Raw genomic sequence first — 27387 nt, 5'->3', positions numbered from 1 at the left:
AGAAAAGGGGGTCATGGTTACAATTTCTGTATTGGGTTCCTTTAATAGCAGTTGTCAAAGAAATACTTCTGTCAGCTGAATGCCCAATTAAAAGCTGGCTAAGGATTGATACGAAATGGAAATAGAGTTATAGAGCTTAGCATAACCAGTAAAATAATCCCAACAATGGGAAAAAGAAAGTGACTGTCTAATAATGATTTTTTTAGAAGAAGAAAAATAATTGTTCTGTTTCGACATTTTGTTTTTAACTTTGAAAGTACTTTGTTTTGCTTGATAGGCAAATTTAACAAAACTTGCCTCCTAATTTGTTTCAGGCTTCAAACTATAATATCTTGCTGTTACTTGGGTCTTTGTCTTAAATAGGACCCTGTTAGGAAAGGACTTCTACTGTGGTTATAACAGGAAAGCAGTGAAAGGACATTTTCTATCCTTTAAAAAAAAATTTATTAATAAACTAGAAACTTGCAAACTGCCCTGGGTATTTTAATCACTTTTTTGTGCAGAATGTAATAAAGAAGCGATTTTGGGAGGAAAAAAATTAATCAGTATATTAAAGACCGTTTTTTAAAATTTGTTCAAAACAGTTGTAATACGGTAATCCGGCTTTTTTTCCATTTAACAAGTAGTGTGATATGTTTGATTTTTCTTAAGATATATTTATAAATGAATGGCATTAAGTCACATTTGGTTTGGGGACAGTGTATGCATTATAACAAACTGAAACATTAAATAGGTAAACATTGTTTCAAGTGTTAAAAATTTTCAAAGTACACAGAAACTACATTCATCATTTGATATTTGTAATCTGTATTTGGGGCTTAAAAATTTCAACTAGTTTATTTTTATAATGGGGGAAAGGGTTCTAGTGACAAAATAAGAGAATTTGTGCAAGTATTTCTCTTCAAATAACCCATTGTAGGTGGTTAGTCTTTGTTTCTAGGTCAATGAAAAGCCAGATGGCGTGTATCATTACTATATTTTTTCTTTCCCTTAGTTTTTGATATTCTAGAAACATTGTTAATGTGCAGTATAATTATAATCAATTATGTTTCAATTTTTAAAAAGTTTTAAAACAAAAGGATTTCGTACAGATGTTGAATCCAGTGAAGATAATCTTAAGGTATATAACAGTATATGAGTTAGAATTTTTTAAAAAAACAGTCATTTTATTCGATTTTAAAAATAGAAATAAAAAAATAGAAATTTTAGTTAGAATGCCACCTTATAACACCAAGATCAAAGGTTCTGATCCTGTACTAGCCTGCTGCCAACAACAAAAAAAGAAGTTTTAAGTAGTTTCCATTACAGTCTTGAATAACATGGATCCTCAGAATGCCTTCATGAAACTCTTGAGGGCTGTCCAGCCACAGATTAAAACTCTTTTATAGTAGTGCATACTCATATTGTTTACAAGCTTTCTTAATTTATTTGTTAGTGTATTGGAAACAGACTGTATATAAAATTGTGTGTATTTTGACTTCTGTTAGTAATCTGATGTCAGATTTGACTCAAACTGTTTCTTTGCAGAGGAGGGGAAGGGCTACCATTCTTACTATATACCATAATAAAATACTAGGTGGTGCTGTTGAGGTCCTTGGATCTATTTTACTTTTTACTTAAAAAAATTTTTTTAAATTAAACCTTAAAGTGAGTACTCCTGACATATATGTATATTTTTTAAATCTTGGCATATTTGTACTTAGTAAGTGTGAAAATAAATAAATGTTTGCTTGAAATTAAATGTGTGAATGAGTTTCCGGCTATCCTCCTGAGAAGGATAGTCCGTAGCCTAGGGTGAAGAGACGAGTAGCCGCCGCCTGTGTGCTTCTAGTAGCAGACATCCCAGCCGGCTCTTCCCTCAGGCCTGAGCAGACAGAAGTTAGACCAGGAAGCAGTGTAGCCTTTCAGATTTGAATCCCAGCTCTGTCACTTTCCTATACATACATTACAGATATGGAAGAAATTTAATAGTGGTTAAATTTTCTACATGCTTTGCCATTAAACAATTTGTCACCTACCATTATCACCACAGTCATGTCATGACAGTGTCACCCTTTTTAATCAACTGCTACTATCTAATCTGAGAATAGGTGAGGTACATAGTAATCAAGACATTAAATTTTTAAGCTGTTACAAAACCCAGCGAATATGCAGTAAAAAATCTCCTGTCTACCCTGTCCTCTAACCACCCACTTTGACTCTGGAGTGTGTATTTTGCCTTGTACTGGAGTGCTGTAATGAGCACTGAGGTGAGGGGCTCATGCCCACTGCACATATGCTGTTTGTCAGTGGTTTTCAGAGGGCTGGGGTCAGGGGTGACTCTCAGAATTAAGTCAGGGGCTTTTCAACATAGAGAGCCACTCCCTGCTCTCTATTCTGTCACCTAAAATCCTGATTCACCTCTCTAGGCAGGTGTGTCTCTCCCTCTTCATTAAAATACCAAAAAACATAACTCTCCAAAGATTATATTAATAAACAGTATAGAACACTTACTGTAACTAAGTATACTTGACAGTGTTAGGTGACCCACAATGGAATTCAGAGACATTGTGCCTTTTAAAAGACCTGAGTCCTCTTTTAGACAGTAAGCCAATAAACATTTATTATTTAATGAATAATTTCCAATGTATTCTTTTCCACTGCATGAAATTTGTTTCCTGATAATCCTTTTTAATTTCTATTTTAGTTATTTTTTATTATAAAAGTTGATGCTTATTATAGACAAATTAGAAAGTACAAACTAGGATAAAGAAAGTTGAAAATATTCATAATCTAGCCTCCTGGAGGTAAATTATTAGTATTTTTATTTATACCCAGACAGTCTCTGTTTTTTCCTAATAAAAAATGGAATCATCTCATATAACTATCTTAATATCTTGATTTTCAAAGCTGTATCATTCAGATCTTTCCATGTGAGTTAGTTGTGTAGGTTTCTGAGCTGATTGATGCCTGAGCTGTTCTGCTAGGCTCCCTGGGAGCAGGGATAGGGTTTCATGTTTCCTTGTGTCAACACTTGCTTTATCAGGTATCTCAGAGAACGTGTGTTGAGTGAGACCCCACAATACGAGGTGAGGTGATTGGGCAAGAACCAAGACTAGCCTCACAATGGATTCTGAGCTGACTGCCCAGCTGTATGGATAACTTTTTTTCTTTTCCACTCTTTGTAGGACCTGCTTAATGAAGCAAAGCAGAGACTCAGCAAGGTGGTAAAAGATACAACCAGGTACCAAGTGCTGCTGGATGGACTGGTTCTGCAGGTACCCACATAGGGCAGGCCTACCATTTATAGCCATAGTTATGAGAAAATTTACAAGACCTACTAGAGACCAGCTCCGTTTTTCCCGTTTTCTCATCTTAGCTTTTTTCCTGTTACTCTTTACCTTGTCTAAAATGTGTGCTACATGGGAGGAGAGTGATGTCTGTCTGGTTGGGTAAGACTTCCAGGCTCACTGCTTTTTTATATAGTCTTATTAGTTCTTCATAACTCAATGGTCAAATTTGCTTGCAACCTTTAGCTTTAAACTTCCTTAATTTGATTTTACCACTAAAATAGTTGCTTTAGATATGGGGACTCAGGGGCCTGGCTGGTTAGCTCAGTTGGTTAGAGCATGGTGTTGATAACACCAAGGTCCAGGGTTCCATCCATGTACCAGCCAGCTGCTGAAACAAAAAAAAAGATATTGGGGTTCAGACCAAAACACTGTATACATTATAGTTGTTTACTGCTGAGCTGCAAATTCTTATTTTATTTTACTGTGTTAATTAAAATAATATTTGTCCTCAACCCGGTTGATGTAAGGTAAGACTCCCATATGAATTTTGTTTCTACCACCAGAGCATCAGGTACATTTATCTGGTTTGTGATACCAAGATCTTCTTGCCATGTTGTCATATTGTGTATGCTGTCTTTTGGGGGAACTTACCAGGGGACATTTTTCCAAACTTTATGAAAGAACTGTAAAAAATTTTTTTTTCTTTGCTATTTTGCTTTGTTTTATAGTTTCGATTTTCTACTAATTGTATCTGATTGTTTCTTATAGGGTCTGTACCAGTTGTTGGAGCCCCGAATGATTGTTCGTTGCAGGAAACAAGATTTCCCTCTGGTAAAGGTAAAGAACTTTCTTACAATGTTAGGATGAAATGCGTGCTCTGTAGATAGCTCAACCATGGGAATTAGAAGAGTCTCAACATATTTCTTGGGTTTTTAAAATTTTTTTTTTTCTTTTGTCTTTCTTTTTGTGACCAGTAAGGGGATTGCAAGTGAGCGCACTGGCTATCCCTATATAGGATCTGAACCCATGGCGGGAGCGCTGGTGCACTCCCAGCCCCGCACTCTCCCGAGTGCGCCACGGGGTCGGCCCAGGTTTTTTAAATTTTTAATTTAGGGGCTGAGCCTGTGGCGCACTCGGGAGAGTGCGGCGCTGGGAGCGCGGCGACGCTCCCAGCGGCCGCGGGTTCGGATCCTATATAGGAATGGCCAGTGCACTCACTGGCTGAGTGCCGGTCACGAAAAAGGAAAAAAAAAAAAAAAAAAAAAAAAAAAATTTAATTTAATTTTATTAATAAATATATTTTTAAATTCTATGATGTTGCAGAGTAGTTCAAAGAGAGAGGAAGAAGAGAAAGGGGAAGGAAATGTGATGGAAGAAGGAGAAAGGAGGAGGGGCAGGATTGAGGCCTGTGGCATGCCCCTCATTCCCACAGCTTCCAACAGTTGCTTGGTCGTTGCCAGGCTGGATGCAGATGTCAGGGGGGTGTGGCAAAAGCCCTTGTCTCCTACCACCCTAGCTCAGGAACCTGGGGCCCTTCTTGCTGTGGCTCAGTGGTTATCACTGGGCTGGTTGCTCATGTTGAGGGGGGCGTGACCGAGGCCCTTGGCCCCCACTGCCTTGGCTCAGGAGAGCCTGGGGTGCTTCCTGTGGCAGTTCAGTGGTCATCACTGGGCTGGCGGGGGTGAGGGTGGGTGCTGAGGCCCTTGGCCTCCACCCTTGGGACTGATTGAGGCCCCCAGCCCTCTCCCCTTTTTGGCTTGGTAGCCCAGGGGACTTACCGTCCTTCTAGGTGTTCTTTGGTGAAATGAGACCTTTACTAGTTAATATCAAACTTTGTCTCTGGTTGTGGGTACTTTTGTTTTTTCTTTCAGTTCTGTGTTGGATTATTTGCTGTTCCCACCACTCAAACTCTGCGCTGGAACTAATTTGTTGTCCTTTGCTTACTTCTAAAATGGGATCACTTCCTATGGGGACCAGTACTTGAGCTGTGTGGTTGAGCTAAATTGCTGCTTTGCTGTTGATTCCCTAGGAAAGGCTTTTTGTGCAGCTCAAGTGTTAATGTTTGACTTTATAGATACTTCCGGTTCTAGTGAAATCTGGTGCACCTGGGTTGTGTAGACACACTGGTCTGGGCCTGAGTCTTTTCATCAAACTGCATTCTGTGCAATTCTGTATTCCTGACAAGTCTCCTCTGAGTGGTCCTACACTGATAGGGATGCAGATCAGCTGTCCTTGCTGTGCCTATATTCTCCCAGTGGGCCTGTCTACGCCACCGCCTGTGCTGCAAACACTTCCCATGGGAGGGGCCATGCGCTGGTCCCTTGTGATGACTCACCAGCTTCCAAATGGTTCCTTTTCTTCAGTGGTTGTGGCTCCTTGCTCCTGTGTGGGTCCATAGGAGCCCTATTAGTGGTCTTGCTGGCCTGGGGGCCACCAAGGCCCTCTTCTTCCCTGCTATCTCCAAGCAACTCCATCTGAAGGGCACAGCTGCGGCTTTTGCCACCTCCTGCTCTGTGCGCTCAGCAGCTCCAGTTTGGAAGTGGCCGGGGTTTGAAACGGTCAGAGTGGTTTTTTCTTTCTCTCATCATTGCTTCTCCTGCCGTCATGCACTCCGTAGGTCTCTCTTCCTCTTCCCCTGAGCTCTAGAGGCCCCAGCTTGGCTGTTGTTGCTTTTTTATAGTTGTAGATTGGTTGATTTGTGGGAGAGAGTGACACTGGGGACCATCTCTTCTGACATCTTCACCAGAAGTCTCCATAATTTATTTCTTAAAAGAGGTCAGGTTGCCATCTGAACTAGTACACTCCTCTCTTTCTAGGAACTTTGTAATTCCATAACCTTAAAATCAAGTAATAAATTGGAGCAAAAGTACACAGTGCCATCTTACAGAGGTGGCCTACTGCCAGACAAGCAAGGCTTGGTTCTAACCTAAATGAAATATATTCAGATATCTGGAGAAAGAATGTGGGTACCAGAAAAGAGTTTGGTCAGCTCGGATTGTGTATCATGAAGTTGCTCTTCAGATTAAAATTTTGCTTCCATGTAGCTTGCTTTAGGGCAATTGTACTTCATAATTTATATATATATTAAATTTATATGTATTAAATTGTATATATTTATATATATATTATATTAATTACTATATTTTCATTTGATTATAATTTGTCTCCCTTGTCTCCTAGGAAAGAAAATGTGCCAGCTAGAGAATGTAGATATTCATTCTCCTCAGCTGTATATTCTCTACTGTAATAAATTGTGATTCTAGCTTATAAACCATCTCAGTAACCTGGACCCATGTTTGTGCTGATAGCCACATTTGTGAACCTGTAAAATAGAGCTAGACATAACAGTGGAGAATTCACCAAGATGATAGCATTCCGTGGAGGCAGGTCTGAGTTGCCAACTAGCCTTCTCTCGATGACACCTGTTTTTTTGGCTGCCAAGCAAGCTTTTCCTTGAAACTTCTACAGTGTCAGTGTCCAGTGTCAACAATCAGCTCTCCAAAGTGGTGATATATTAGATTTGAGGAGTAGGGAACTATTGAATATATGCATTAATTTATTCAACTAGTAATATTGTCAGAGAAAAATATTAAAGTTCTTTCAACTCCTTCCAGAAAATGTTATTTATGTCGCTACTAGAGTATACACAATATTGTTCAAAGACAAGATTTTTCATTAATTATATTTTCCAAACAGATCGCAATATAATAGTAAAAACCCAGTTCCATCATTTTTGTTTCAATGAGCTTGTTTCTTTAATTGTGGTAAAATATACAAATATAAAATTTGCCATTTTAACCATTTTAAGTGTACATTTTAGTGGCATTCATGTTGTCATGCCGTCATCACCACTGATCATTTCCTAAACATTTTCCCCTTCCCATACGGAAACTCTGTACCCATTAAACAGTAATTCCCCACTCCCCCTGTTCTGTTCTATTCTATTCTATTCACTTCATGTAAGTGCAGTTACAATATTTGCCCTTTTGTATCTGGCTTATTTCACTAGCATAATGTCTTCAAGGTTCATCCATGTTGTAGCACGCATCAGAATTTCTTTCCTTTTTTTTTTTTTTTTTGTCATTTTTGTCGTTTTTGTGACCGGCACTCAGTGAGTGCACCGGTCATTCCCGTATAGGATCCGAACCCACAGCGGGAGCGTCGCCGCGCTCCCATCGCCGCACCCTACCAAGTGCGCCACGGGCTCAGCCCAATTTCTTTCCTTTTTGAGGCTGAATGATATTCCATTGTATCTGCGTTTTGCTTATCTGCTAATCTGTCAGTGGACACTTGGGTGGCGTCTACCTTTTGGCTATTATGATTAATGCTGCAGTGAACATAGGTGTGTAAATATTTGTTTGAGTCACTGTTTTCAGTCCTTTTGGGTATATACTCAGAAATAGAATTGCTGGATCATATGGTAATTATGAGTTTAATTTTTTGAGGAACTGCCAGACTGTTTTGCAGAGTGGGTGCTCCATTTTACGTTCCCACCAACAGTGCACAGGGATTCAAATTCTCCACAACTTCTCCAATACTTGTTTTCTGGTTTTTTTAATAATGGTCATCCTAGGGCTGGCTGGTTATCTCAGTTGTTGTAGAGCACAGCCTCATAACACCAAGGTCAAGGGTTCAGATCCCCATACCAGCCAGCTACCAAAAAAAAAAAATTTAATAACAGTCATCCTAACGGGTATAAAATGGTACCACTCTTTCTTGTACATATTATTATTTCCTCTTTTGCAACTGCCACTTTAAACTTATGTCAGCAGCCAAGTTTTTCTTCTCTCCCTTCTCTCTGTACCTACACATTTTTTTTATAGTTTTTTAAATTTATTTTTTATTAGCATATTCATTGTTACAAATCATACTTATTCTTTATGCCCCTTATCCAGTCTCTCTCCTTCTTTCCCCTCCTTTCTCCTCCTTCCTTCCCTTCCTCTCCCCCCCTCCTCTAATAACCATAGATTTGTTCTCCCATCTGATAGATTAACTGTTCCTCTATTGGTTTGTTGCCTAGATGACCTGTCCAGTACCGAGACAGGTGTGATCAAGTCCTCCCCTATGATCATAACTCACATGCTGCTTCTTTTACTCTGGAGTGTGCTGTGTGGAGAGAGAGGATTCTTCTTCTTTATTTTATTTTATTATTATTATTTTTTTAAAGATGACTGGTAAGGGAATCTTAACCCTTGACTTGGTGTTGACCTATATAGGGATCTGAACCCGTGGCCTTGGTGTTATCAGCACCACACTCTCCCAAGTGAGCCATGGGCCAGCCCTTATTTTATTTTTTTGGTCTCTACTGGTGCCTCTCCTTGTGTCAATGCAGTTGAGAGTCTGGCGTGCCATCTGCACGGTGGCTGTGACTGCTGCTATAGAGACCAGCCGCTTTTGCGGCAGCCATGGCAACTGCAGTGGCTGTGGTGGGCTACCTGCATGGAAATGGTGTTTTTGGTGTGCTCTTTACCTGGTTGTGGTTGAGTTCAGCTTCCCCAAGCTCCATGCCTCACGACCCCGGTGGGGCCCCAGGGCAGTTACCCCTTCTTCCTAATTCTCCTAGTTGGGGTGATAACATATCTCTCCCCTGCTGATTGTGTTTCAAACATGGTATCTGTCCATGGCATGTTTAATCAGCTGCCCAGCCCTATTGATCCTTCACAGTAATTCCTTACACCTCTTCACACCTGTGTGCGGCCTCTCATTTTTATCTCATTTTTCCTCAGTGGCTGCACCATTTTATATTCTCACCAGCAGGGCATTTGTTCTTTTACTTGACATAAGTAGGAATTATAGTTTGTTGATTTAGGGGGTACCTGTTCCATAGTTTGTGTTAAAACCTCTCATTGTTTTCTGTTTTTCCAGGCTGCAGTTCAAAAAGCGATCCCTATGTACAAAATTGCCACCAAAAAAGATGTTGATGTCCAAATTGATCAGGAGTCCTACTTGCCTGAGGAAATGTAAGGAGTATTCCTGCTGCTAACATCTAGCTTCTCTCACTGGGAGAATGGCCTTTGTACGAGGCCTTTTTTAAAGTGTGTTTTCTGCAATGCTCTGCTAGCTACAAGGATAGAGTTGTGGCTGTTTTCCACATGCAGCTCCTGCTGTTCCTCTCTCAGTGCTGTGTTCCCTGTTGTTAACCAGCTAGATATACTCCAGAAGTCAGCTTATGGTCACTCCATGTATCCTGCAGAGAGGTGGCACTCCTTCTGTACCCAGAACTCAAAGATGGATCCATATCTCTGCACTGGACCCTGAGGAACATAATCCCTACTTCTAAGTAACTATAAAAAACAAGAATTGTTGCACGCAACTAATAATTAGGTTCCTTGGAGACAGACTTGTGAGGACCAGCAGCACTTGTGCTAACTGTGCGGAGATAAATGACAGGATGTCTGTGGGGCCAGAACCCCTGATAAACTGCAGTTTGGGTAGCCAGTACCCCGGACAAGGGTAGAGTGGGCCGTTTTCTCCATCTCACCGTCTGTCTGATGCCACCTACCCACACCACTGACAAACATTGAAGAGTTTCCTCGGGACACATGGAAAAGAGTATCAGACTTAGGCCTGTAAGACCTAGATTTGAGTCCTGACTTGGCCATTTGCTAGCTATGGGACTTGAAGACCAAATTCCATCATCTGTAAAACGGGATCAATGTTTTTGCTTTTTTGTTTCGTGAAGTGAGGAAAAGAGAAGAAATAGCATATGTGAAAATGCTTTGTAAGCTAAGGTATATAATCTAGTGAACATTATTGTCAGATTTGGGTTTGAGACTCCATTCTTCCTCTTACTAGCTGGGTAATTTTGAACTAGTTATTTAATCTCACTATGCCTTGGTTTCCTAATCTCTAAATTGAGTTAATAGCACCTACCTGATAGAATTCTTGTGAAGTTTAAGTGAGACAATGTCTAGATAGCACTTAATACCATGCCTAGTACATGCTCAGGTTCAGTATAGTTATTCTTCTGTCAAAGAATCATTGTTTTGGAGATTGAGCATACAGTATGTAAAACATTTATTTCAGGGGCTGTTAAACAATAGGTTTTATTAAAGACTACTGTTCCTTATCTGAAACATTTGGGGCCAGATGTGTTTTGAATTTCAAAGTTTAGAAAAGTAATAAGGTAATAAAGCTTCATGTTAGTAATATCCGCAGAAGGGTCTGACGTGTCACCCTCATAATCAAATGTACGAATGTTTCTAGATGGAATCAGAATATTCAGAAGGATAAATAGTAAAGATTCACTAGTTGTTTGCTGCCAAATGACTAGAGGTCAGTTCAGGTTTAGAGCCATATGAATTAGATTTTTTTGTCATGTTTTCAGAGCTTTTTGAGTTTCAGAATTGCAGATTAGGGGTTGTGGACTTACCGTTCCAGTGAAAATTTAAAGTGGATTTTAAATATTGTCAGGACAGTTACTCCTTCATTGTTTTCTTCAGTTTCTTTAAGTCTGTTTCCTTATTGGTGAAATGGTGCAGATACTAACACTTACAGGGTCATTGGGAGGATGAATTGAGAAGTCAGGGAAAGCCCTTTGCTTCCTGTGAGGGACGTGCCTGGCACACAGTCATCATTGTCACTTAGTGGTGGTCTTCCTCCTCTCACCCCTTGCCACGTGGACACAGAACTGTATCACAGACGGTGGGTCAGGATTTTCAGCAAAGGACCAACCCTCTAAACAGAATATAGTCTGTTTAGAGAAACCAAAAATAGATGAAACAAATGGGGCTGGGGGAGATGGAGTAAGAAAATAATAATAATATTAAAGTCATAGTCCATTAAAATTTCCCTAGGAAAATTTGCAAAGCCTTCCCAGCCTTTATCTGATGGCCTGCTTATTTCAAGAAATACTTGATAAAATAGACTTAAAATGGAGCAAATGAATTTCATTCCCCAAGGTTCCCTATAATAAACTCTGACTTGTTTACCAAGTGCCTCCAAGTGCTGGGAAACTTTGAGGAAAGGAGTAACAGAAGTGAGGTGTGCCAAGAGGCAGGACTTGGAGGGTGGGTGCATTTGGTGGAAGGTGGCAGTGGTACCTTTTATCTGATACACACATGATTATGAGTTTTGCTTTATCAATACCCCCCAGTAATTAGCAGGATTGGGGCTTTAAAAAGCATTCAGATGAGGACTCCATCTCATTAGTAGACTATCGGTTTGTAAGCTGAGATGAAATCCTGTCCTTTCCATTTTGTTGGAGAGGGCTGGCTGTTAGAATTAAATTAGGTGCTATAACATAATATAAAATTGGCACATAACAGTCACTTGGTAAATGATAGTTGTTTTCGACACAAATACCTTAAATCCTTAGAAGCTTTTTGAATTAATTTCAAGCCTATTGCTTATGTGGCAACTGCATACAATAAAATGGCTTTCCTCTGAGGGAATAAAGTGAACATATCATGTTTGTTTGTGTTCTTTTTTTTTTTTTTTTTTTTTTTTTTTGTTTGTTTGTGTTCTTCACATCTGTAAAAATTATCTCCTGTGTTCTTTGTAGAGCTGGTGGAGTTGAGATCTATAATGGGGATCGTAAAATAAAGGTGTCCAACACTCTAGAAAGCCGGCTGGATCTCATAGCCCAGCAGGTGAGTGTGGGAATGCTTGTTAGTTGGTTTGCCATTGTTTTGAAGGGGTACAGGGAACACGTGTCCATTCAGTGGTATTTGGGATTTGTCATTCTCCACATTTTTTTGACATTTTCTTCAAAATAGTGAGGATTACGAATGTAGCTGTATTTACTGAAGTGATACCATTTGCATTAGGGAGATTTGAAGTCAGAACAAAGGTTTTGTTTATCAAGGATTCTAATGTATACATTTTACTACATGTAGACATGCTGACTAAAGTTTTTTCTGCAGCAGGAATGATGGGGAATAAAATGAATACTTGTTTAAAGGAATTATCAGTAAGGTTGCTGGCTCTTTAGATGTTTACAGATTTGCGCAAATGAACTCTAGGACGCAAACCAGGAAAAATTCCATTTGTTCTAAAATGCTGGGCATCTTCCAGCAGTGGCCCTCTACTGCCATGGCTGCTAACTTGGTTATTCCTGACTTAGAAGCACAGCTTGTGTTTATGCAAGTACTTGTCTTATGGTTAAAGCACTTTGACCTTGAATATCATTTTCTGGTACTTAGATGTTAGGGCTGTTTAGACAGTAGCCACATAAGGATATTAAAGTAACTAACATTAAATAAAATTAAAAATTCAGTTCCTCAGTCTCACTAGCCATACTTCAAGTGTGCAGTAAGCACATGTGGCTATGGGCCACCATATTGGATGGCACAGCCTTAGAACTTTGAAGTTAAATCCTCCTAAGGATTTATCAGTTGCCATAATGAGTGTTTCAGCACAAACTTGCATTATAAGTACTGTGTGTGGTCACTGCTGACACGTAGTAGACACTCAGTAAATGTTTGAAAGAAAGAATGTAGATAATCCAGAATATTATAAGACTAATAATGGACTCATTTCTTCTCCCTACATCACAATATAATGGAGGCCTTAGATAGCAATGACTTCAGATTTTTCATTTTTTTCTTCTTCCCCTTTGTGAGCAGTCAGTCTTAACCACAAATTTGAGATTTGAGATGAGTTGAGTTTCCCACCAAGGAGTCTGTTGCAGTGCTTCAGTAGGAAGACAGAATCGAGGCACATAGTTTTGTGATTTTCTTCCCAGCCACGGAGAGGTTAATGACTTTCTGCCTGTGGTTAAGATGCGTGGTTCTTTACAAGTTATTCTATTGACAGTGCTTATTTATTAAATTGTTCCTTCACAGATGATGCCGGAAGTACGGGGAGCCTTGTTTGGTGCAAACACCAACAGGAAGTTTCTGGACTAAGCCTGTGGGAGGTGGAGTTCATCCATTGCTCTACTGCTGTGATGTGGAAGTCTCGGATATTTGCAGGAGCAAGATTGTCTATGTAGCTTCTTCTTTACTGTTCTAATATTCTGTGTTTATCAGTGGATACCCTTCTGTAGCTAATATCCTTGGCCTAATTGTTAACAATGGGAGACAGTCTCACTTAATATGATCAGGAAGCTACCTTTAGTTCATCTAAAAGTAGCACAGCTTCTCTTTGGTTCTGCAGCACGAAGGTGAGGGCATCAGACAGTGGCTGTGTGAACTTCACTTAGTCCTCTGCTCTCTCTCTGGCTCCTAGGTATCTAGTCTAGGGAGTAGTGTGTGTGATGTTCTCTGCCTTGAAGTCTCTGCTCTGTAGGTTTGAAATGCATGTGGGGCATGCTTTCCTTCCAGTAGTAGAAGCTTCACTGTTACCTATTTGGGCCTAGAAGTTTTCCTTATCTGTAAATGTGATTTAAAATCTAAACCATGAATATGCTTTATTTATTAAAACAAAAGGTTTATGTGGATTTAATTGTGATTTCTTATATAAGGCACTACAAATTTATGGTTTGAGAGAGTAAAGGCCTTACTAAGGTAACTAGAAAAGAAATATTTTCCAAATCCCTATAGTGTTTAACAGTTTACAGCTGTCAGTACAGTACCTGAAACTATTAACCCTCCTGGTGTCCTCTGGGGCTTCTTGCTCTTTTTTACCAGACCATCACCCAGGAGTGTTTTTTTAGTTTTGGCAGAGTAAGAAAAGAAACTAAGTGGTTTTGGATGGGGAAGGTGTTACTGTGTGCACAGCCTACCTAAATCCTTCCATGGGGGTCCTTCTCTTCCTCCCATGCCCTGCTCTTTTTTATTTTATTCTTTCTCCTGTTCTTTATTTTGTCCTCTGATGGCTCCTAAGAGCGGCCCAAGGTTTTGCGGTGAGTAAGCGGCAGAGCTGGGTGTTAACTGAGGTCTGTCTTGAGAGCCCAGGTTCCAAGGCAGCCTCTTAGTAGATAGCAAAGCCACCAGGGCCAACCATTTTAGCACCATCCTTGTCCTCATTCACCCATGTTTCAGATTAGGTGAGGACTCATGTAAATCCTAACTCCTAGAACAGTATTCTGTTCTTAGGACTTGACCCCATTTGTGTGACATTATTTCTCTTCTCTGTAGCAGCCTTACAGGGGAAGGAATTGCAGCCCATGAAGAGAGTTCTGTCACAGCAAACTCAGTTCCTGAAGACGATGCAGCTATAAAGTGGTAGTCAAGACTCAAACACCCAATGTGGCTTAAAAATAAAGTAGCCCTATGGCCATCCTCTATATGCATAAGTGACAGTTTGAAGAGCTTCAGTGCTCTTTTTAATGTAGTTTGGTCCCGAAGTAGACATAGAAAGGTAGGTGACAGACACTATTCATTGTAGCCTCTCTGCTGCAAGATTTTACTCATTCAACTTTATTTCAAATAGTGTTCTCTGGACATTGGTGGGGATGGGTCTGTGAGAACTGTGCTCCAGGAGGACTGGGGCAGGGCAGCTGCTCTGTCAGTTGGAGTCCACCTCATCGCTCAGCCACCCGTGATTTGAAATTATGCTTGGTGTCAAGGTTGGTGCTGATGTTGAGGACTTTCATGGTCTCCTTGAACTTCTGATCCTCCTTTTCCCCAGAGTCAGTGCTAGAACTAATTTAATTAAAGATTAACAAAACTAAATCCTCAAATTGGCTCAAGTATACTGAGTTTGAGTGTGAAATAGAAATGTTAAAATGTAGAAACCTTCTATCTTTATAGGTAAGGTTTTACAGTTAATACAGCCAAAGCAAGTATTATTTTTGCTGTTGAAAAGTAGATAGTTGGGGACTTCTGAAAATCCCTGGTAACTATACCTCCAAAGGAAACAAATGCAGATATCATGAAGGGAGAATAGGGCTATACTCAACTTGCTTATTACGTCAGGGCTGTTTCTTCCAGGACTGAGGTAGCACTACCAGTTAGAGGACAGAATACCATATGGGGGGCCATCTTGCTCTCACCCCTCTGTTCTGAGTGAAATGGCTAGGGACGGCAGCAAGTAAAGGGACTTGGGCTGCAGCTGTGTCTACTCAAAACTCTTTAAGATGCACTCTCCAATACCAATGAAGTAGACCCCTTGGGCAATCCCAAAGAGAGGGGCTATGACAAGGGCCCGGCAGCCTGCTCCTTTCATGAAGGCAGACGGTCCCTCCTGAGTCCAGAGTTTCCTGGGGAGAAAGAAGCACCTGGTGAACTGACTGCAGGAGCACACGCAGGCACACTTGCAGTGTGCCCTCAGACGTGTGCACCTTTCCTTTGAGAGCAGGCATCACTTTCCACAGCAACAGCAAGACCCCAAAGGTGAGGGGGCCAAGCCTCGTCCATTGTGTGTGTGTAGTCTGGTTATTTAGCAGTAGGGTCAAGACCCTGGAAGATAAGACTGGTCTCGCTAGTATCTTTGGGGAGAAGGGCTGTGGGGATATGAATGAGGAAAGAAGCTCCCAGCACATCCTGTTTTCTTTGAGAGGTGAGGAAAGGGACAGATTTCAAAGAAGCCCAGAGCGCAGCAATAAAATTGCTGTCTAGATTTGGGGTAGGCAGACACCGATGCAGAGAGACCCGTTGCAGCCACTGCCTGAAGAAATGCTGGCCTCACCTGGCACAGTCGCCGATCCCACTGTAGACATCCTCACCCAGACCTTTCTTGAGGGTTTGGATTCGAGTTTTCAGAACTAAATCAAGCAAAAGTTAAAACAAGTAATGAACATCTTGCTTTTGGTGTCCTCCCTTTAGCACAGAGTGGTTGAGCATATGTAGAACTGAACATGAGACCTGTTCTGCCCTTATGTGATCTGTAGTAGATCTTCCTCTCTGGCCTCATTTATAAAATGAAGGAGTTAGCAATGACATGTCCTTCAGTTACTCGTGCTGTAGAAAGTCTACCTGCACATTACAGGAGCTGGAGGCAGCCCTGTAGGCAGGGGAGGCTTTGTCTTCTTGCGCTTTATTTAGCTCCTTCCTTTAGCCTCAAGTTGTAAAATGTCAGCACTCATAGTAGCTGAGGCTCATGATGCTGCCACCAGGGAACAAAAAGCTACCAAAGTAAGCACCTAGAAGTGAGGGGATTTGTCAGTGATAAGAAATACAGCAAAGGTCTCTTTAGCCCCACTTTCTCCGTGAGGACTGAGGACCTTTGGTGAGTTTCTGCCAGCAGGCACAGGGTGGTGGGACTTAAGAGGGTTTTCAGAGTCGGGACTAAAAGTGCAAAAGTCCTAACTATCCTGGAGACAACTATACAAATGCCTAATTTGCAAAGCAAGTCAAGATACGTATCCCACATGCGTACCGTCCAGAGGTGTTACTGTGACAGCAGCTATGGAACCTGCAGCACAGCCTGACGCGAAGGAATGAGCAAAGGAGGCCTTTCCAGTCAGCTCGTTGAGCCCAAGGTGGTTGAGGTTGGCAAACAGTGGGAAGTAGATGATGGAGAAGGGAGCATCTCTGCAGAGGAGGGAAAGGAACAGCCCTGCTGCGGCACTGGGGCTTGCACCCTGGCTCAGACCACAAGTCCTGCCCATGAGCACTGGGGCTCATCAGGTGGGCTGGCCATCACCCACAGTGACCTGTTCCTACCCTGGCACCCCTGTACAGTGCAGGATGAGAAGAGAAAACATCTGGCTTCCCCTCCCTCCCAGCTCATTATCCACCCTACCAGCACCTGCAGTCTTTTTTTTTTTTTTTTCTCTTTGACCGATAAGGGGATCGCAACCCTCGGACTGGTGTCATCCGCACCACGCTCAGCCAGTGAGCGCACCTACCATTCCCATATAGGATCTGAACCCGCGGCCTCTGCGCTAACAGCACTGCACTCACCCGAGTGAGCCACAGGGCCGGCCCACCTACAGTCTCTCAATGAGTTGCCAGGAGCAGGTTCAAAGGCTGGTAGCCTGTTCTATGAAGGGTCAGCAGGCTGAGGCAAGATGGGGGCATAGTCACTTGTTCACTTATAAATGTCTGCAGTCCTTTGTCGACAGGGCCACGAAAGAAGGGGCCTAAAACTTCATTTTTACCTGTGCAACTCTGGCCAGTTCTGGGTGAAGTAGGAAGCATGGAGATAGTTTGCTAACCTGGGTTTGAGTGTTCTGGGAAGAACACAGAGACGCAGTGGGGCGGCAGTGCTGTTGCCTCCATCCCTCTCCCTGTGCACTCAGGCCCCAGGCCCCAGGACACAGGACTGGCTGTATTTAAGAAGAAAGGCTCACCTGAGGAGAGTGGCCCCCAGGCCCATATAGAGCCCAGCCAGGCCCTGGGTACGAAGCAGCTCCCGGGCAATGAGGGTGGCAGATGGGTGCTTGTGGGCAGAAACCGAGCCAGTAGTGAAGGACCTGGAGGAGGGGGTTGCTGAGGCCAACCCCTGATGACGGACAGCTGAAAGGGAAAGGACAGACTTGCCCGCACAACCCAAGCCCCGGCAGATGCTGCAGAACGCTCTCCCAATAGCGTGGCTCGCAATGTCTATCCCTGGGACAACCCAAAGGCAATCCTGAAGATTGTCCTGATTTTAGGACATTAATTTTTGGCTCCAAGGAAGTCTCTCTAAGGTCCATGTTATCTAATGATTTCTCTCTGGTGTGTAGGATGTTTCATAAGAGCACAGCCATGGCCTGCCCAGATTTCTTCATGGGAAGCTTTACAATACCCCCAAATGCCTTATCCTCCTACTAAACCTGTTTTTGATGTTTTCCATTTCTCAACCACCTCTGAGCCTATTTAGAGAGGTTCATCTTGTTAGCACTTTGGGACATAGGAAGCCCATATATGTTTTGCCTGATGGCATAAAGCAGCAAATTTTTTTGTTTGTTGAAAAACTATGTCTTGGGGTCTTCCAGGGCTGCCTCCTCCCTGGAGTGCTCCAAGCCCAGGTGGATGTGTTCTCTATGCTCTTTTTATAGAGTATTTCTTCAGATGGCAGCCCACTTCAGTTGAATAATCCAGAGCCCATCATTTGATGAGTTCATCTAATAATTAGAATGGATTTTGTTTTCCCCTGAGCATATTAACTACAAGCATTTAAAATGAGGGTGGGGGCTGGCTGGTTGCTCACTTGGTTAGAGCACAGTTTTGTAACACCAAGGTCAAAGGTTTGGATCCCCACATTGGCCAACTGCCAGTACATACATATATACATACATACATACATACATACATACATATATACATATATACATACATACATAAAACGTGGGTGAGTCCCACTAATGACCACAGGATTTAATGCTCTGAAATTCTGCGAATATTTTCTTAAATCTCAGTGTTTGAGAAGCTTTGCTGAGATTGTAAATTCTTGCTTAAAGGAAAGTACTGCCAATTTCGTGTCCCAATTTTGTTTGGTATCTAGCAGGGCAGTACTTCATTCTAGGAAGCTAGTTATCGCACATATTTTCTTATGGTAGTAATCTAAGTGCAGGCCTCAAATAATTAACTGGCAGAAGGCTCTCAGCTTCCTTGAAAAAATAAATGCCTTGTGTAACAAATAAAATGTTAATTAAAAAAGAATAAATTTAAAAATAATTATATAATTATATAAAAGGGCTGTCTGGTTAACTCGGTTAGAGCGCAGTGTTATAACACCAAGGTCGAGGGTTTGGGTCCCCATACAAGCCGGCTGCCAAAAAAATTAAAAATTAAAAAAAAATAAATTTTAAGAAAATATGAACATTATTCTCCCCGTTGTCATCTTTAGACGTACATGATTCATCCATATCCTATCTTCTTTTTAATAGGATTTAGTATTTAGGAATACTAAAACTTCTTACCAAGGTTGAAAAACTAAACCTTATAGGGCTTTTTTACTCTTTGCAGATAGAAACACAGTGAGGGCTTTCCAGTGCCTAAACTTTATTCTTCCTGCAGTTTTGATCCAGTTTAGAAATCTGGTCAAATTCTGGCACAGCACACGTGCACAGTTGATTTGAAGTGGGGCAGGCACCCGCATTTACTGCAGACTGACTGCCCCTTGCAGATCTGTGTGGGGCACATCATGTATTAACTTATTTATTCATACACAGGTGTAGCACTAAAGAGAGGCCCCTCTGCCACTGCCCGCAAGGGTGGCCACCTTCCACTGGATGGCCAACCCTTGCGCTTACTCTGTGCATCAGCACCTGCATTTCTGAGAGGCCCAGAATTAAGAAAGGGCCAAACTTCTCTTCTAGGGAAAGCCAAAAGAATAGGAATGGTTTTCTTCCTGCCTCCCTGCTAAAGGGCCAGCTTCCATACCATAAAATACCTGCTGACTAAAGTGTAGTGAGCAGTCCACTGACGTTTCCAAATGTCAAGGCAACATGACAGAAGTATTAGGTGTGAGTATTCTCTGTCCTTCAATCAAGATTCTCATTTAAAAAAAAAAAAAAAAGATGACTTGTAAGGGGATCTTAACCTTTGACTTGGTGTTGTCAGCACCAGGCTCTCCCAAGTGAGCTAACCGGCCATCCCTTTACAGGGATCTGAACCCTTGGCCTTGGTGTTATCAGCACCACACTCTCCCAGGTGAGCTACAGGCTGGCTCTAAGATTCTCATTTCTGCTGCTTGTTCTAGAGCTGGAAGTGTTGGAAGAGGTAATTATGAAGTAAAAACTTCTCTCAACCTAGAAAGCTGACCAGATCTCACAGTCAAGCAAATGGGGGGTGTGGGATGTGATCTATTCTGATCCCATGTGAAGCTGGGATAGGCCTCACCCAAGCGTCCAGCATCCTGCAGCTGAATCTTGAGCATTTCCATAGGACAGGTAACCACCACCTGACACATCCCAGCTCCACAACCGGCTAGCATCTCCATCTTCAGGTTCTGCTGCATTCTGTGGGACCAGGAGTAAGGCTCCGTCAGCTTCAGACCAGCCCTGCCGCCCTGCCCTGACACATCTACCCTCCCTTGGTAGTTGGGACTTTCCGTGGGTGGTGTTTAATCCTGTCACCATTGGCTGCCACTCACCTAGCTGGGTAAATAATCACCTGGCCCTCAGGCTTGTTCTCCTTAAAGACACAAGACTAAACTTAAAACAGGCTGCTAAGAAGGTAGCACCCGCATAGAAGGGGAAACCATTAGCAATGAAACTGCCCATGGCAGGTATTTCATTCTCCCAGACCCCTTAAGTAATATCACTAGGGCAGGGGGAGACAGAACTAGAAAGTGTTTGGGGACTGATGAAAAATGCATCAGCTGTTGATGAACATGTCTGTACATACATTCTATGTGTTCTATATTATCCATCACTTACAAGTCACACCAGCTCCTCTCCCTTCACGTTCTGCCTGCCAGGACACATGCCCACCCTCAGCATATGTCTGCACTGTTTTATACACATGCTGACAGGTAAACAGGTGTATGTGCAATCATCTCCCTGCTGCCTCTCCCAAAAGACAAAGACACACAGTGAAAGACCTATGTCCCTGCCCCCACCCAGCCATACACATCTTCCATGAGCAGCTGCCGGAAGAAGTCATTGGCTGCCAGCTTGATGGCCTTCTCCGGAGTGACCAAGGTAAGGTTTACTGCAGCCCCTGGAGGTGGGAAACCAAGGTGAGGAGTGAAGGCCCCCCCAGAAGTAACAATCCCGAGTCTGCCACTCATGCTGACGACACACTCTCAGCCCTAGGCAGTTCAAGCAGGGCTCCCTGGTCTGCTTCATAGAAACAATTTTTTTTTTTTTTACTGTGTTTGTTTCCTTTATGAACTCTCTAGTCCAGTCATCAGGAAGTTGTTTTACTTTTGTCCTTGCTGGTGCTGTCACCTCCACCATAAAGGAGTGGCTCCCAGTCCTAAGCCCATGGGGACAGGGATCGGGTTTCAATTACTCTGCTACACTGTGGTTCTAGAGGTTTTTATTCTATCTTTGGACCCATTTTCTGAGGCATAATCAGGGATGGGGACACTGCGGGGACAGCAGCAGCCCCCATACTCCTTTCCAGGAGCTCAAACCCTTTCTGTTCTCTGTCTCTCTCAGCCTCTTGCCCTTCTGCTCTCAGCCAGGTGCCCAGCCCTGGAGAGAGGGTCTTAACCTCACACAGAAAGGCAGTGTGGGGCTGGGATGGAATCAGCTCCTGGGCTCCACAGTGCTCGCTGGTGCCTCCCGAAGCCTTGCCAGGAAGCATAGCTACTGCCACCTCCACCAGAAACAGGAGGCTCGTGAAAGTAGATGTGGTCCAGGATCGCTTGTAGCCCAGCCCATCCCAGTAGCTCCCCAGGCAGAAGGAACAGCGATTCCCAGTGTTCTCACAAGAAGCTCACAACACCTGACACCTCTGCACCAGCCCCCGTTGTCTTCACGTCGCCCAGGCCAGGCCTCCCCGGGGATGCCTGATAAGCCCACCTCGGTACATGCCCAAGAAGCCCTCTGCCCGCGCCGTCTTCATCAGGCAGTCCATTCTAGAAGCAGAGGCCGGCAAAGGAGGTCAGTGGTGAGCAGGAGGCTCTCTATCAGCCCCTCTATCAGCTGGGTGCATCCCAGGTGGCCACCACCCCCAAAGTTCCCCCATCCTCGTGCACACACTCTCTAAATACACTTTGGAAGGGATGGGGCCCCACGTCCCGCGTCTGGGAGTCCCCCTCTCCCTGCCCACACCGCTCCCCACCGACACCTACATTCCTCTGTACATATCTTTTCCATGCTGGTTCTGCAGCCGAGTCTTGGCCAAGTCAATGGGGAACACACAGGTCACCCCCACGAGCCCCGCCACACCTCCATTGATGAGCTTCGCTGTGATGCTGGGTCACAGGGAGGAGAGAGGCTCAGTGAGGCCGATGCTGCTGCACACAGCCAGGGCTGGGGCCCAGCAGAGGGTGGGTGGGGACACACTCCTCCATGTCCACACACCCCTGTCCTCTGCCTCCTCCCTCCCTTGGGCTCCAGTCAGAGAGACAGGCTGGGTGGGGCTGTGGCGTGGAGTTGGGGGCCTGACCCCTCCTGCAGGACAGCGGCTCTCACCAGGGCTGCAGCATCTCTGCCAAGCCCATGTGCCGCATGCATGAAGCGGGGAAGCTGGGGCCCCGCCAGGGCGCAGGAAGTCCCTGTGCTTCAGAGCTGCCACCAAAGTCTTTTTTGACCTTAGTGCCATGTGTGGAAAAGCTCTCAAACAAAATGCAATTTATTTCAGGCTCAAGGTCAGGCAGAAGCAAGTCTGAATCCTGTTTACGTGAGCAACTCCCCTCACTTCTCTGGGTCTCTATCTTCCCTGTGTCAAACTCGCCTCTCAGGTGTGTGAGGATTCTTTTCTTTTTTTATTAGCATATTTTGCATTACAGATCGTGATTATTCTTTATGCCCTTTACCCAACCACCACTCCCAAACCCCCTCCCTACCCCATCTCTATTATCCTTAGGTTTGTTCTCCCCTTCTGAAAGTTCAACGTATTGTTGTGTTTCCTTTCCTTTCCCCTTTCCTTTCCCATTTCCTCCTTCCTCTTTCCTCTTTCCTTTCATTTCCTTCCTTCCCTCCGCACACTAATGCACTTGGTAAATGATGGCTATTGTTGATAATGAGAGAACACATGTTTCTGACAACAAGGGCTTCTAATCAGCAGGAGATAACCAGAGTTAAAGTATCTAATTCTAGCCAAAAGTAAAGTCAGACTTTAGATAACTTGGGGTCCCTCATCCTGGGTATGTATAGGAGAAATAGAAAATAAGGCTGTTTCAGGCTCCTTGAAACCTAGTAAAATTTTCTCATCTTTCAGATGAGGCAGACTGTGAGCAAAATATTTGGAGATAGATAACCTGGAAGTGGTAAGAACAGATAATACTAGGTTTTCTCACAAATGGACTTTGATAAGCAAGCAAGAAATTTGTGACAACAAATTAAATTGTGACTTAAATTTTGCAGTTTGAAAAGATGCATCCAAACAATTGCAAATTATATTTAACAATATTGTATGTATATATTTGATTGTATGTGTCTAAATACATTTCCCCAAATATAAAATATATATTTCCCCAAATACAGCTGAGTGGCATGCAGCTGTGACCAGCAACTCTTCCCCCATACCGGGCCCAGGGGCACCAGGCTGTCCCAGCCAGAGCTTACCTGAGATCCTGGCTGGACATTCTGCAGGGAGCCGAGTCTTGCCGATGGGTCCCTGGACACAAGGCAGTTGTGTTCGGGGCAGTTGCTGTCTGGGCTGCCCGAGGGGGAGGAGTGGTGCCGTGTTCTTGAGGAGAGCCCCGTGGCAGAGCGCCCGAGCCAGTCACAGCCACCTGCGCTGAAGTTTCCTCCTCTAGAAAAGTGGCATGAAGAACCACGTATGTGATGGGATGAAATGCTGCAACATATTAATGCTGCTGGTAGCTCCGTTTTCTCCCCTTCCTAGACCTTTTGGACTTTTGGGATTCAGATCACAATCCTCGACCTTTTGGACTTCAGAAAGAGGGATGAGAGAGAAGGATAAGGGGCCCAAACGAAGGCTCCAGCAGAGCCGTCGTGGGCATTCTGGACAGGTGCGGGCGCAGTGGAGGAAGCCAACGGGCCGCGAGGGAAGATTCTAAGCAGAGTTGCTGAGGACTGGAATCCCTCTCATAATACTAGACATGTTCCAAAGTCACTTTTTGTCTGTTAAACTGTGTTTTCTGAACTCATATGACCCTGTTGAGACCAAGCTGCATTAGGTCTCTGGATTTATGGGAAACAGCAGGGACAGTGCTCAGGAAGTGGAAGCTACAAAAACAACTATCAGTTTCTGAGGGTCCTGCTCTACCCCAGCGGGGCGGCGTCAGGAGGAGCTCTCCGGAAGCTCAGGCTCCTGGCAAGCGGCTTCAGGGTCCTCTCTCCTGTTGTGCTCCCCGAGGCTGCCAACAAGTCTTTGTGTTTTCCAGATATTTTGTTTTGGGTAAGAAAAGAGAGCAAGAGAAAGAAAGAGAGAGAAAGAGATCAGTCTTTCTCTTGGAAGTGTATTAATCTATTCCAGAAAAAGTTCTGGGGGCTGGCCGGTTGGCTCAGTTGTTTAGGGCGCAGTGTTATAACACCCAGTTCCAGAGTTCGGATCTGCACACATGCTGCCCCCCAGCAAAGAGAGAGACAGATGGTAAATGAGGTAAGTAAATCCTTAGCATATCAGAGAGTGATAAATGCTATGGAGAAAAAAATTCAGAATGAAAGGGGGATAGGAAATGCTACTAGGTCTTGGCCAAGGAAGGATTCCTTGAGAAGATGGATAAGGATCCAAACAACATGAGGGGGTGAGCCAGGCGTGCCTCGTGGGGGGAGAGCCTTTGAGGCAGGGCAAGTGCAAATGCTCGGGGAGCAGAGCGTGACTGCACGATGGCCATGAAGAAGGAACGGGGCAAGCAGTGGGAGACAAAGTCGTGGAGACGACGGGGTGGGCACCTGCCCATGGAAGGCAGAGGAAGACCTCAGCTTTCATTCTGAATAAAAAGAGACTCAAAGCGACGGTTCTGAGTATTGGAGTGAGCAGGACTGAAGCCATGCTGGGACCTAAAGCTGCCTGGGCTGCAGAGGGGGGGAGGATTTTTAAAAGGACAGTTTTTCTCTCCACTCTTGCTTACCATCCCCTGACTTTCTTATCTCACTTGCTAAGTAGGAAAACAAGGCCGAGAAGCTAATTAGTACTTTGCAAAGCTAACAATTCTTTCTTTGAGACTTGTAGAGTTTTGAGAAATGATCAAGGCCAAATGACTGAAGCTGAACTTGGGCACCAGCCAAGTACACAGGTGCAAATCAAAACCTTGCAGGGTCCTGAGATAACAGCGAAGGTGAGAACAGAAACCAGATGAGGCCTTGGCAGGACCTTGTACCTGACTCACAGACACGGACTCCTAACTCACATCTCCTGCTCTCCTGTTTTTCACCTCCCACATTCCATTCCCTCAACCCTTCCTTTAAAAACCTCTCAGTAAATGTAAATCTTTGAGATGGGACAGCCTGCCATCTCCTTCAGCTGAATACGTCTGCTTTTCTAACACCAACCATTTGACTTCTGAGTTTTTTTCTTTCCTTTTCAAAGGGGCGGGCAGTGGACCTGAGTCTGGTAACATGAGCAGAGGAGTGACGTGCTCTTGACAGGCCCATTTTGGCTGCCATGTTGAGAGTAGACAGCAGAGGGTGAGAGATGAAAGTGGAAGACCGCCCCTTACCGCGGAATTTGGGCACCAGGGGAGGGCTGCCTGTCCCAGGGAGCGGGGAAGAGAAGCAGCAAGGCTGAGGGCATAAGGCAGGGTGGACGGGGCTTCCTGATGGGACAGATGTGAGACGGGAGAGGACACCGACAAGGACAGTGAAGTTCTCGGTCTGAGAACCTGGAAGAGCAGGCTCATAGCATGGCATTTGGACCTATAACATGTAAGCCTTGGATCTGTTGGCAAACAGGAAGCTGATCTGCAGAGACAGACACAGAGAAGTGGAGCAAGCACATCTGGAGAGGACACAAAAGATGGCACGTTCCTGGCATTGTTTAAATTCCGGCTTCCACTTCCTGCCTGAACACCAGCTACATTCCTGTCCTTGGATTCAGCGAGACACCAACCGTCCTGCTGGCAAGTTGACCTTCTTGCTTAACTTGCTAGAATTGGTTTCTGATGCTTCTAATCGACAGAATCTTATCCCTGAAGTTAGTGATGGGAGTGAGGATTTGCAAACTACAGACCTCAAAGTAGGGCGCAGGTGTGAAGAGCCCCCGGGCTGGGGAGCTGGTGGCTTGGTGCTGCCCGTCATCTCCTGCAGCAACGTGCCCTCTAAAAGCCGGAGCTTCAGGGGAATTGGTGGCAAAATGTCAAGAAATTAAAGTGGGTTGGCTGTTCTTTGAGACATTCAATAAATTGTTATGAGAGAAAAACACACTCCAATTCCAGGAAGCTGTCTTAAAAATTCGGGGCTGGCTTGTTAGCCGCAAAAAAAAAAAAAAAAAAAAGATAGAAAACAACACTTTCTGTCTGAAGCCAAAGAGTCAAATAATTGAGACCCCTGTGGCTGCCTTTGTGGCCACAGTCCCTGATGTTTCTAGAGCTAAATTACTATTTTAGAAATTGTGCTTCCCTGGCTATTGGAATAGGAGTATTTAAGAGAAGCCAGAGAAATTAGGGACACTCCAATCCCCAGGTTCTCCACAGCACCTCCACTAGACAGATGTGACAGCATCTCCAACCATAAAGAGCATGTCTTTAGTGGGACGTGTACATTTCAGGGCACCCAGCCTCGCCACCCTGAGACTTCCCCACCTCTGTAAATCCCAACCCTGGAAGTTCCCTTCAGCAGTCTTAGGTATTCAGAGACTTCTGGCACCGGTAAGTGTATATGTAAACAGAGTCAACAAAAAGGAAAGCGATAGCCAGCCACGGCTTTACAGGAGTTGCATCACCATGAAAATCCCAAATTTGGCAAAAGGCCCATAACTGTTCAGTCTCTAGGGCAGTCTACAGGCCCAGGTATTAATCATTCAAGAAATACTTGTGAGTGCCTGCTCTGAGCTAGTTGCAATTTTTGGCAGCAGGGATACAGCTGAGGACAAAAACAAGTTCCCTGCCTTCACAGAATGTAAATTTGACTGGCTCCAGCACTGACAGGAGTAGTCTTCTAAAGGGGTACAGTCCCCTCCCTGCCCCCAGGGTGCTATTCCTCGGTGTTCTCAGCACAGGCCCTGAAAGACTCTGGGCAAGGGAGAGTCCCCTAGCAAACAGACCCTGAGGCAGCCACCCTGCTTGACCAGGAGCTCATGACACTGCAGAATTTGGTGAACAAGCGGCCACTCACTGGACCTTCTGGTCCTGTCACTCAAGGTGCGCTCCATGTGTTAGAGTGTGGCCAATAAATACTATTTCCCTCACCTTCTTTTCCAAACAGAATTTAGGAGAAATAGTATATCAGGTAGTAAAACTAATCATTTCAACACTGGGATGCAAATCATGAGGAGCCAAATGTGGAGCTCTGGAAAAATGGAAAAGGACTGGAAGAAAAAAAAAAGAGGCCTAGAAAACAGGCTCCAAGTCATGACCTCAGAATGTGGTATCTGATCATGACACTGGTTATTTCACTTGGGAAGACAAGTGCATTCACAATTTTACATGTGATGATCGAATCATATCAGGAGGAAGAAATTTGGATGCACAGGGAATAGTATATGTTTGCATGTTCTTGGGCATTAAAAGGTAGAATGTAGTGGAGAACTATCTTTTTTTTTTTTTTTTTTGGTGGCTGGTATGGGGATCTGGACCCTTAACCTCGGTATCATCACACCGCGTCCTGACCAAGTGAGCA

General features: G+C 43.9%; 2 protein-coding genes across 2 annotated transcripts in view; one reads left to right on the top strand and one right to left on the bottom strand.

Annotated features, from left to right (window-relative positions):
* The window catches only part of ATP6V1E1 (ATPase H+ transporting V1 subunit E1), a 46177-nt gene extending 32524 nt beyond the window's left edge, over positions 1 to 13653 (top strand). The window contains exons 5-9 of the mRNA XM_063106312.1: positions 3168 to 3257; positions 4041 to 4109; positions 9138 to 9232; positions 11776 to 11863; positions 13058 to 13653. Coding sequence (XP_062962382.1) covers positions 3168 to 3257; positions 4041 to 4109; positions 9138 to 9232; positions 11776 to 11863; positions 13058 to 13120 — 405 coding nt within the window. The 3' untranslated portion in view covers positions 13121 to 13653. The remainder of the gene's footprint in view (positions 1 to 3167; positions 3258 to 4040; positions 4110 to 9137; positions 9233 to 11775; positions 11864 to 13057) is intronic.
* A 1562-nt stretch (positions 13654 to 15215) lies between these two features.
* On the bottom strand, positions 15216 to 23228 carry SLC25A18 (solute carrier family 25 member 18). Its single transcript, XM_063114825.1, has 9 exons — positions 23209 to 23228; positions 21771 to 21893; positions 21499 to 21554; positions 20599 to 20689; positions 19868 to 19986; positions 17392 to 17557; positions 16476 to 16630; positions 15786 to 15861; positions 15216 to 15357 (listed from the first exon to the last, which is right to left on the bottom strand). The coding sequence occupies exons 1-9, from the start codon at positions 23226 to 23228 to the stop codon at positions 15216 to 15218; spliced, it is 948 nt and encodes a 315-aa protein (XP_062970895.1).
* Positions 23229 to 27387: the final 4159 nt, after the last annotated feature.

Source organism: Cynocephalus volans, chromosome 1 (genome assembly GCF_027409185.1).
Source record: "Cynocephalus volans isolate mCynVol1 chromosome 1, mCynVol1.pri, whole genome shotgun sequence".
Taxonomy (NCBI): Eukaryota; Metazoa; Chordata; class Mammalia; order Dermoptera; family Cynocephalidae; genus Cynocephalus; species Cynocephalus volans.
This window is presented reverse-complemented; position numbering and strand designations above follow the sequence as displayed.

Excerpts from the sequence above, each read along its gene's own strand:
- SLC25A18 (XM_063114825.1), bottom strand. The coding sequence starts at position 23,228 with ATGTCCAGCCAGGATCTCAG. Across the intron at positions 21,555-21,770 it reads AAAGATATGTACAGAGGAAT|AATGGACTGCCTGATGAAGA; the intron begins GTAGGTGTCGGT and ends CTCTGCTTCTAG. Across the intron at positions 19,987-20,598 it reads CAGCTGCTCATGGAAGATGT|AATGCAGCAGAACCTGAAGA; the intron begins GTATGGCTGGGT and ends CTGGTCCCACAG.